Raw genomic sequence first — 12,108 nt, forward strand, 5'->3', positions numbered from 1 at the left:
GAGATTCAGGCTGCAGTGAGCCATGATTATGCCACTGCACTCCAGCCTCAGCAACAGAGCAAGACCCTGTCCCAAAAAATAAAAATAAAAAAGGCTTGAACAATAATAGCAGTATTACATTAATTCCAGGCAGTAGGGATATGGATGTTTGTTATATTATTCTTAATGCTTTTTCATAATTTTAAAATTTAGCAACATTTAAAAAAATATTAATGGAACTTGTTTTTCCTCTTCAAAAAGGTCACCTTATTTAAATGAATTTAATTCCGTTATCCTTATCACAATACTTTGTTTCTTTCTGTAGCACTGAATAAAATTTGTAATTATTTATTTGCTTATCTATTGTCTAAACAATAAACTGTAAATGTAATGAAGTGAAAAATCTAGTACACTTCTAATATCTCCCATCTCTGTCCTCATACTTCAATTACAACAATCATGCATTATTCTCTTTTACTGAGAAAACAGAAGCAGAACAGACTGTCCTCATGCTCACATCTTATCGTCCATCCTACCTACATGCGTACCCCTATATTCTGCCTTCCCTTTGTTACTGTGAAAGAATGATCTTTGCTCCTATCCCAGTCCATTCCCTCTACTTGGGCACTAGACCTCATCTTTTCTTGCTTTCTCAAGGACATCACATTCCAGTAATTGTCCCCTTTCCAGCATTTCACATTTTTTATTTTATTGGATCACTGCCATCAGAATATAGAATTGCTCTAAAATATCCATCAATAAAAATAAAAATGAAAACTTTATCCCCCAGCTACCACTACATTTCTCTGCTTTGCCTTCCTTATAACCAAACTCCTTGAAGAATTGCTTGTATTCTGTCTCTACTTCTGTTCTTTCCATTCTCTTTGAACCTGTTATATAGTCTTTTTTCCCTCATTCTGTAGAAACTTGTGAGGCCACCAAATATCTCTATATGGCCAAATCCTAAGGTTAATTTGTAGTCCTCAATCTACTCAATTTAGCAGCATTTGACACTATCCCTCATTTCTTCCTGAAACACTGTTTTCACTTGGTTTTGAGGATACCAGGTTTTTTTCAGTCACTTTTACCAGTTCATTTTTACTTCACCAACTTCATTAGAGTGCCCCAGGGCTGACTTAGGATCTCTTCTCCTTTCTATTGGTATTAACTTATTAGGTGACCCCATTCACTCTCAAGGCTTTAACACTAACAACTAATAATTTCTTCCAATTCCAGATCTGCATACCAAATCGCCTGTTGATATTTTTTGTCTAATTGATACCTCAAACTTAACATGCCTAAAATTGAACTCCTGACTCCTTGACACAGACCTCCAGATCTCCTCCTGCAGTCTTCCACATATTCATAAGTAGCAACTCTATCATTTTAGTTGCTTGGGCCAAAACAATTATTTCCATTTACCCTTCTTTTTCTTATATTTGTACCTTGAAAAAATATCCAGCATCCTACCATTTCTCACCACCTCCACCACTAATAGTGTACTTTTAAATTGTCACCTCTTGCCTCAATTACTGGCATAAGTTTCCAAATAGACTCTCCCACCCCCCACCTTTTTTTTTTTTTTTAAAGACAGGGTCTTACTCTGTTAGCCAGGCAGGAGTGCAGTGGTGTGATCATGGCTCACTGCAGCCTTAACCTCCTAGACTCAAGTGATCTCCTGCCTTAGCCTCCCAAATAGCTGAGACTACAGGCATGTGCCACCATGCCCAGCCAATTTATTTTTTGTAGAGATGGGGTCTTGCTATGTTGCCCAGGCTGGTCTCAAACTCCTGTGCCCAAGCAATCCTCCCACCTTGGCCTCCCAAAGTGCTGGGATTGCAGGTGTGAGCCACCATACACAGCTATAATCTATTCTTCATACAGCTGCCAGAGTAATTTTTTTTTTTTTTTTTTTTTTTTAGGTAAGTCAAATCATGACTTCTCTATTCAAAAGCCTCCAGTACCTTCCAGCCATACATAGGGTAAAAGACAAAGTCCCTGTCATGGTCCAACATGGTCTATCAGCCCTCCTCTCTTATCTCTTTGATTTCATCTCAAATCTTTGCTCTTCCATTCAAGCTACACCAGCCTCCTTACCTCAAAGATACCAGTTACACTCCCATCTCATGGTCTTTGCACTTACTATTCCCATAACCTAGAATGTTGTTCCCCAGATATCAGTATGCTTCACTTCCTAACTACATTCAGGATTCTGCTTAAATGTCACCTCAGAGAGACCTCTCCTTATCACCTTATATAGAGTAGTATCTCCCTCCATGGAATAGAAGTGCCCTCACAATTATGTTCAATTGAATTTTGACAAGGGTACCAAGAAAATTCAATGGGGAAAGTGTAGTCTTTTCAACAAATGGTGCTGGGACAACTGGATATCTACATGCAAAAGAATGAAGCCGAACCTCTGGTTCATACCATATATAAAAATTAACTCAAAATAGATCAAAGACCTAAATGTAAAACCTAAAACCATAAAACTCTTAGAAGAAAACATAGGGATAAGTCTTCATGACCTTGAATTAGGTTTCTTAGATATGATACCAAAAGTAACAAGTAACAAAAGAAGATATAAAATAGACATCATCAAAATTAAAACCTTTTGTCCTTCAAAGGATACCAAGTGAAGAGATGACCTACAAAATGAAAAAAATGTTTTTGCAAGTCATCTATTTGATAAGGGTCTTGTATCTAGAAATACAAAGAGCTTTACAACTTAACAATAAAAAGACAATCAATTTAAAAAATGGGCAAAGAATCCAAATAGACATTTCTCCAAAGAAAGTATGCAAATTGCTAAAACACACACACACACTTGAAAAGATGTTCAACACCATTAGCTGTCAGGAATTGCAAATCAAAAGCACCATGAGATATTACTTCACACCCACTATGATGGCTATAAACAAAAATAAAAGTATTGGAGAGGATGTGGAGATACTGGAACACTCATACACTTCTTATGGAAATGTAAAATGGGGAAGTTGCTTTGCATAACAGTCTGGCAATTCCTCACAAGGCTAACATAAAGTTACCATATGACCCAGAAAGTCTAGTCCTAGCTATATATGCCAAAGGATAAAAACAAAACTATGTCCACATAAAAAACTTTAACATGAATGTTCATAGCATTATTCATAATAGCCAAAGTAGAAACAACATAAATGTCCATCGGCTGATAGAATGGATAAACAAAATAAGGTATATCCCTACAATGAAATATTACTTGGCAATTAAAAGGAATGAAGTACCTGGTACAAACTACAATGCAGGTAACCTTGAAAAGATTATGCTACATAAAAGAAGCCTGTCACAAAGGACAACATATTGTATGATTCCATTTATATGAAAGGTCCAGAATAGACAAATTCAGAGACAGAAAGTAGATTAGTAGTTACTATGGGTGACAGAAAGGAGAAAATGGAGTGTGATTGCTTTATTTATAGAGTGATGAAAATATTTAAAAATTGAGTGTGGTTATGGTTGCTCAACTCTGAATATATTGAATATCATTGAATTGTACATTTCAATTGGGTGAATTGTAAGGTATTTTAATTACATTTCAAAGCTGTTAAAATTAAAAGTAGTTCCTCCTACTATTACTCTGTATTCCCTTTCTCAGTTCCAATTTTCCTCATAGCACTCAACCATCATATAACAGACTCCTTTTTAGTTATTTATCTTGCTAACAAACTTCCTCCCACTAAAATACAGATTCCAAGAGAGCAGGATCTTTGTTTTGCTTTTGTTTGTTTGTTTTGTTTTGTTTTTGTTTTTGAGACAGGGTCTCATTCTGTTACCCAGGCTGCAGGCTACAGTGTGCAATCATAGCTCACTGCAACCTTGAACTCCTGGGCTCAAACAATCCTCCCAGCTTGGCCTCCCAAAGTTCTGGACGTGAGCCACAGTGCCTGACCCTATTTTGGGTTTTTTTTTTTTTTTTTTTTTTTTTAGACAGTTTCATTCTGTCACGCAGGCTGGAGTGCAGTGGCGCAATCTCGGCTCACTGCAACCTCCACCTCCTGGGTTCAAGCAATGCTCCTGCCTCAGTCTCCCAAGTAGCTAGGATTATAGCTGAGATTACAGGCATGCACCACCACGCCCGGCTATTTTGTATTTTTAGTAGAGACAGGGTTTTTACCATGGTGGCCAGGCTGGTCTCAAACTCCTGATCTCAAGTGATCCACCTGCCTTGGCCTCCCAAAGTGCTGGATTACAGGCGTGAGTGCCCAGCCTTATTTTGTTCTTATTCTATCTCCAGAGCCTAGAACAGTGCCTGGCACATAGTGGGTAGTCAATAAATATTTGTTGACTGATCAAATGAATGGAACTTCCAATTCTGTTTCATACCTTCTTATCCATGAAATAGGGAAACAATAAACTATAATCTCAGCTATAATCCTGTATTAAACAGCCAAAAAACAGCTTCTCTATCTGCCACTGTTCCAACAAGGTACATTTGAATCATGTTGGAGTATAGAAAAGGTAACTGCCTAGTAGATTTTATCCTGTTCTGTTAAGTGTTCACTGGACGACTACTTTATCAATAACACACCAAGTTCAGTGCCCTGGGAGTTTATTGTAAAGAAGTATTATTTCACCCCATTCCCATTCCTGAAGTAGCAAGACATACTGTTGAAAATTTAACTATTCTATACATTTGTGACTGAAAGTCTAGCATACTGCCAAATGAAACATTTCTTTAGTCTCATATCCTAAAATAACCTCAAGTTAGGATAGTAGCTACAAACTAGCTTACAATAATAATACTTCACATTTGCATAGTGCTTTACAAATTATGACTTTTCCCAGAAATTATCACACAAATAGCTGTGAGGGTGGTGGCATCCCCATTTCACAGCTAATGAAACTGGGGACCAAAGAGGCTGGGATTTACTCAAAATCATAGAAGTGGCAGATCCAGAACATCTAATGACTTCCTAGTGTTCTCTTTTTTCTGTGACATCTAGCCTCCATGTAAGCTTCTCATATTGGTTAGTTTAGAAAATGCATTTATATCTTGTCTTGGGAATTAAATAGCCTCAGTATTCTCTCCGTTTCACAGATGCAAAAACTGTGGCTTAGTAAGATTGTGATTTGTCCATGGCCATGAAGTTAATAAGTAGCAGACCCAACGTACTTAAACTTAGTGCTCTTTGCATTATACACCACTGACATAAGAAAAAACAAGTGCTGTCTTTTCAAATAATGAGTTTTGTAATTTGTCTCTTTTATTTTTTTAATCTTGGCTGCAAAGAAGCTAAAGCCAGGTATTATCCTTGACCACATCGACTCTATTACATTTTATTACTGGCATGTCTGCTTTCCCCTTTTAGTCGAAATTTCCCTTTTGGGTCTAAATTCAATGAAATATTTTCCCCCTTTTTTGTCAGCTGCCTCATTCTTTTTTGGAAAGAGATAAGGTGTGATTAAATTGGAAAATATATGTAGGGCTTCTCCAGAAAAGAGTGGACTATTTCTTTGTTTATTCTGATTTTTATCTTCTTACCTGATGATCTTATCAACAACTCCTTTGAGGTGGGATTTTATTACATTGGTGATGGCTTAATTTCTAAACTGGTTCACACATTAGGGAGGATGCCTATCTAATGAGAGAGTTAGACTACACTTCCAGCCCCTGTCATGCATCATGGAGGGTAGCAATTTAATCAAGAAGTTTTTCTCTATTCCAGTTAATATTCTGGCCAAGATGCCACAATATCATCATAGCTGAGTTCTTCACTATCTATTACTTGATTCCAGATCAGGAATTTAGAAAGCAATGAGATAAGTAGTGTGTTTTGATAGAATAATCCAATGACAGTATGCAGAAGAGATCCAATATAGGGAATGTATTGGAAACTGCTAAACTTGCTATAGCTGGAAACAAGGGTGTGACGAAAATTGATAGCAGTGCTGAAGAAAATGAAACACATGTTAGAAATGTTAAAAAATTATAATTATCATTACCTGGTGACCAGTTGGATATAGGGTACATGGGAGAGGGAACTGTCAGTTTCAAATCTATATAACAGGACGAGTCATGGGTTCCATAATGGAAATAAGGAAGGCTACAGAAGCAAACTGGATTCTTTGGGGAGATAAGGAATTTGGTATATAGACATGAATTTAAGGCAGTAACTGGATATAATTAAATGAATGGTCAACAGGTATGGTAAAAGTCATTACATATAAATGATGCTTAGAGTATTTAAGAGATTCAAGGTGAAAGTAATATTAATACTTTTAAAGAACTTTCCAGGTACTGTTCTAAGTATTGCCCATGTATTAACTCTCACAATTCTTAGATCTAGCTAGGTAATCCCAGATAAGAAACTAAGGAACAGAGAGGTTAAGTGACTTCTCCAAGGACACACAATAATTAAAGCAGCACTCCAGTATTCAAACCAAGGAAATCTGACTCCAGAATCAGTGCTTTTTTTTTTTTTTTTTTTTTAATTTTTTATGCCTATATCTGTCTCCTCCCCATTCCTCCCCATTCTCCTCCCTGCCAGGGAGAGGAGAAGCTGACTAGGTTGGTTTTGAAAGTCAGTGCTTTTAACACCTATACTTTACTACCTCTTGAGATCACAGAGAGGGAGAGTATATACACAGAAAAACAGAGGGCCAAGTATCAAATTTTAGGAACACTGTTGCCCAGGCTGGGTTTTGAACTCCTCAGCTCAAGCAATCCACCTGCCTCAGCCTTCTAAAGTGTTGGGATTACAGGCGTGAGCCACCGCACCCATTCCCATCTTTGCTTTTTTCTTTTTCCTTTTTTTTTTTTTCTTTGAGACGGAGTCTCGCTCTGTCACCCAGGCTGGAGTGCAGTGGGGTGATCTCTGCCCACTGCAAACTCCACCTCCCAGGTTCAGGCCACTCTCCTGCCTTGGCCTCCCAAGTAGCTGGGACTACAGGCACTCGCAACCACACCCGGCTAATTTTTTTGTATTTTTAGTAGAGACGGGGTTTCACCGTGTTAGCCAGGATGGTCTTGATCTCCTGACTTCGTGGTCCACCTGCCTTGGCCTCCCAAAATGCTGGGATTACAGGCGTGAGCCACCGCGCCTGGCCAATTAATTGTTTTTTAACCCAATACATTCCAAAGTTAAGAATTACATATTGTTTTGGAGTAACTGTATTATCTTTCCCAAACTTAGAATATTCAGAATTGAAAAATAAAAAGCCCGATAACCTGGAAGGTTGCTTCAGTCCTATTTCCTGTTTAAAATAATTTACTTTGTTGATTATTGTCTTAAAGATCCAAGCAATGAGTCACTTTTTGGTGATGATCCTCCCAGCCTTATCTGGAAGTGTTTTGTTTTATAAATCAGCAATTTGGATTTTTATCTTCACTTTAGAGACAGTTGTTCTTGAGTTATAATTTTTGAACTCAATTTTAGTAAATTTTGAAATATTACTAAAATTCTAAAAGTAAGCTTTCCATTGTAGGTTATGGCCATTGCACCAACCCATTATATCTGGCAAAGAGAACGCTCTGTTCATCACAGTGGAGCTGTCAGAAACTACAACAGAGATGAAGTTCAGCTGCCCCGGGGACCTAGTGCCACACCAGTAGATTGTTCACTCTGTGGTAAAAAAAGAAGATATGTTAGACTGGGATTGTCTTCATCATCATCTTTATCCAGTCATACAGCAGGGGTGACAGAAAAACATTCTCAGGAATCATACAACTCACTGTCAATGGACATAATAGGTGATCCTTCTCAAGCTTATACCAGTTCTCAAGGTATGATTTAGTAATATGCCAGAATTAGATTTATGCATGTTGTTTACTGAGCTCTAGTCAGTCCTTGCTGGCAGGGATACATACTAATTTATATATTTCAACAATATAAGTTAAATTAATCTTGAAACTTTCTCCCCTTTCAATTACTTTTTGTCTTGTGTCCATATCTGTTTTGTGGTGACCCAACTAAACAGATTTTTAATGTGACCTATGTTAAGTTGAAAACTAATGCACCATAAGCCTCAGTATTTTAAGAGCCTGAATCATTTTTTTGAAATGTTTATTTTGTTCAAAAGGATTTCAAGAAGAAAATAAATTTACTTGTAATCTCATCTTCCAACTATTGGTTTCCTTCTGTATACTTTTCTAACAAAATTAGAACCATACTATATCTAGGCTTGCTTTTTTCATTTATCACAAAGTATTTTCCTATGTCATTACTGAGTCCTCCAAAACCAGTTTCTTTTTTTTTTTGAAACAGAGTCTGAGTCTGTTGCCCAGGCTGGAGTGCAGTGGGACAATCTCTGCTCACTGCAGCCTCCACCTCCCGGGTTTGGCTGATTCTCATGCCTCAGCCTCCTAAGTATCTGGGATTATAGACATGTGCCACCATGCCCAGATAGTTTTTGTGTTTTTAGTAGTGAAGGGTTTCACCATGTTGGCCAGGCTGGTCTCGAACTCCTGGCCTCAAGTGATCTTTCTCGGCCTCCTAAAATGCTGGGATTACGGGCGTGAGCTACCGCATCCAGCCCAAAACCTGATTTTTAATTCTGACGTGGTATAAGTACCATAATTTCTTTATATATTTCATTTTGTTGGGATTTAAGTGGCTTTCAGCAATCATGTATTAATTAGAAAAGAATCTTATTAGCTGGAAAAAATACAACTGCACCATAATTTCGCTCAAATTATTTTTATATATAGTATTATCTGACATTTATTTTCTAGAAATGTCTAGAAATAGCACTAGAATAATATTCTACTACTATCAGTGATCCTTTCTACTTACAAAGCCTTCCAGATTTTCACCCATCTCAAGACAGGGCGGACAGATTTTTCATGGTCCTTTCTAATTCTATCATGAGAAATTAACACACCTGCATTATTTCAGAATTTTACCTATTTGTTTTTACCACAAAGAGATTAAGAGTGGCTACTGAAGCTTTACTAAGGGAGAAACTAGACCGTAAGATTATTGAAGGTAGGGGTTATGCCTCAGTCATTGTTCTATTTCTTGGCCATAGTAATCACTCAACAAATTTGCACTGCAGTATAGTCTCTTCCTTTTCAACATCTTCAGGCATATTTTTTATTATGCTGAGGCAAGAGGATCACTTGAGGCCAGGAGTTTGAGACCATCCTGGGAAACACAGCAAGACCCCATCTATTTAAAAAAATTGTCTTTTAGCATCCTTCCTCTCCCAGCTTCCTTTACTCTTTGATCCTTATAATAGGTAAGCTTTACTGAATGTTTACAATGTCCAAGGCAATATATAATGCATTTTGTATTCATAATATCATTTAATATTCACAGCCAACTTTAGGGTGAATACTATACCTCCACTCAGCAGATAAGGAAACTAAAGCTTAGAGAAGTTAAATAATTTGCCCAAGGAGCTGGAGTGACATGTGAACCCAGGTCTCTGACTCAAAACTAGAGCCTGAATTCCTAAATATTATGGTCTACTGCCCTTTTGATGCAATCCTGCCATTGGTAGTGAAAATAAGCTGCCACAGAAGCCTTCTAGCCAACTACTAAGGAAGTGGCGAGAGCATTAAGAACCAAGTCCCTGCTGAAAGGCTACATGAAGTGAGCTGGGAGAGAATTCCAAGAATTTGAACAGATATTTACAGAAAGCAAAAGAGAAGCAGTTATACGTATTTTATTCAGACCAACCACTGTAGATATCAACGGTAATAACACTCCATAGTATAGGCCTTGACATCTCAACAGGAAATTTGAGTGCACCCAGGGAAGAGGGGGCTCTGTCAGTCAGTATACTTTGGAGAAAAAATAAAGGTCTTTGAGGAATTGTGGATGAAAAGTGGGGTATTAACTTAGGGGAGTTGTAGAAGGAACTGTGTGCTTTCATCCTTTCACTGGGTGAAAGCCATGATTTAGGATTTATAGGTCCTCTACAGGAAGGAACAAATATTTACCCATAGCCATTTTATTCTGAGTATTAACCCATGGTTAACTGTAAAACTCTTTGTTTCAGGATGTCAGAGGGTAAGCAATACAAAGGAAAATTGATTGTGCACATATTTTACCGGTAAAAATATGCATTCATTTTCCTCCTATAGTTTTAATGGAGAGTGAGCTCATTGGGAGTAGAGGGGAGAGTGCAGGATAATAGGGACACATAATGCTACAGGAGTGGGATGAGTCTCTAACTGCCTAAACCGCTGCTGAGTTAGTGACCTCTACTAGCAAACTTTTCTTCCTCCAGTCCACCTAAGGTTGGAATCATCTGATAGTATGTGGTTGCAAATAACTGAATTCAGCATTCTCCAAGAAAGACACAAAAAGTTTATGCTCTGCTTTAGACTTCTGTGCTAAACTTAGCATAAATGGTGATCAGTGCTTCCACCTTTCTTTCAAACACAAGCAAGCAACTCCTCAATTTGCAGGTAAAGACATATTTTCCTACCTTAAAATATTTTTTGTTAAAAACAACACATTTAAATAAAAGTTTCAGATAAACATGTTTATGACATTTATTAAGAACAAACTGTTTTTCAATTTGACAAGGTGGGGTAAAAATACTGTCAAAAATTTGACTTTTGGGGCTGGACACGGTGGCTCGTGCCTGTAATCCCAGCACTTTGGGAGGCCAAGAGGGGGCAGATCACCTGAGGTCAGGAGTTCTAGACTAGCCTGGCCAACATGGTAAAACCCTGTCTCTACTAAAAATACAAAAATTAGCTGGGCGTGGTGGTGCATGCCTGTAATCCCAGCTACTCGGGAGGCTGAGGCAGGAGAATCGCTTGAACCTGGGAGGTGGAGGTTGCAGTGAGCCAAGATGGTGCCACTGTACTCCAGCCTGTGTGAAAAGAGAAAAACTTTGTCTCAAAAAAATAATAATAATAATTTTAAAAAATGACTTTTGGGAAGGATAGAGGAAGCATTCCTTTTTTTTTTTTAGGTGAAACATTCTTTACGTATTTATATACATGACAATCACCAATCACATGCTAGATACTTAATCTCATTTAACACCCAACCCCCTAAGAAATCTTGAAGTGGCATTATTATATTCATTTTACTGATGAAAAAATAAACTCAGAAAAGTCACACCATTACCAGGTAAAACAATAACAGAAACAAGATGGGAACCCAGTTCTATCTGAATATATAACATATTTTTATAATAACTAAACTACAATTGTTTCTCCTTACCATATGCTGTTGTAAGCTTTATGATGCCTGGGCTGGTCCATGTGAAACATAGATATCTATTATGTATTATCTGAGGACCCATGAGATTTTAAAGCGAAGTCAAGGGAAAAAATACATACCAAGCTTTAGTCCTGGATCATATAGGGAGGCATGTAACATTACAACTGTTAAATAATCTAAAAACCAAATAATTTTTCCTCAGAAATAAATCATTCTTTGAATTTTCTTACTTATTTTTGTCATTACCACTGTTCTAGTCATCCAGGTTTAAAATTATTACACTTAATGAAGGCATAATTAGGGCATATAAGTTAATATGATAAGAGCTATGCAAAGTATATGATCAACATTGAGGAGCACAAAAGATTTCAGAATTCTGTGGGGTGAGAGGTTTGGTGAAGGTTTTTCAAAGTAAGATATTAGCTGGGCATTGACTGAGTCCTGTTTTGCCCAGAGAATTAAGGGAAGGGTCTTCTGAATAGCAGACAGAAGTTTGAAAATACAGCTGGTCCTTGACTTACCTATGGTTGCTATACGCATTCAGTGGAAAGCTGTATCAGGGTCTCTCTTGATGCTGGGCAGAGGCAGTGAGCTAGCTGCAGCTTCCCGGCAGCCATGAAATCATGAGAGTAAACAACTAATTTTTGACAGTGTACTGTATTGCCAGATGATGCTGCCAGAACTGTAGCCTAATGTAAGTGTTCTCAGCACATTAAGGTAGGCTAGGCTAAGCTGTGATGTTCGGTGGTTAGCTGTATTACATGCATCTTTTTAAAAATGTTTTTTGCCGGGCGCGGTGGCTCACCTCTGTAATCCCAACACTTTGGGAGGCCGAGGCAGACGGATCAACTGAGGTCAGGAGTTCGAGACCAGATTGACCAATATGGTGAAACCCCGTCACTACTAAAAATACAAAATTTAGCTGGGCGTGGTGGCGGGCGCCTATAGTCTCAGCTACTCGGGAGGC

General features: G+C 37.9%; 1 protein-coding gene across 1 annotated transcript in view; it reads left to right on the forward strand.

Annotated features, from left to right (window-relative positions):
* The window catches only part of SPDYA (speedy/RINGO cell cycle regulator family member A), a 35,597-nt gene that overhangs the window by 18,069 nt on the left and 5,420 nt on the right, over positions 1 to 12,108 (forward strand). Inside the window, exon 5 of the mRNA XM_038006739.2 lies at positions 7,444 to 7,741. Coding sequence (XP_037862667.1) covers positions 7,444 to 7,741 — 298 coding nt within the window. The remainder of the gene's footprint in view (positions 1 to 7,443; positions 7,742 to 12,108) is intronic.

The sequence above is a fragment of the Chlorocebus sabaeus genome, chromosome 14 (genome assembly GCF_047675955.1).
Source record: "Chlorocebus sabaeus isolate Y175 chromosome 14, mChlSab1.0.hap1, whole genome shotgun sequence".
NCBI classification, from domain to species: Eukaryota; Metazoa; Chordata; class Mammalia; order Primates; family Cercopithecidae; genus Chlorocebus; species Chlorocebus sabaeus.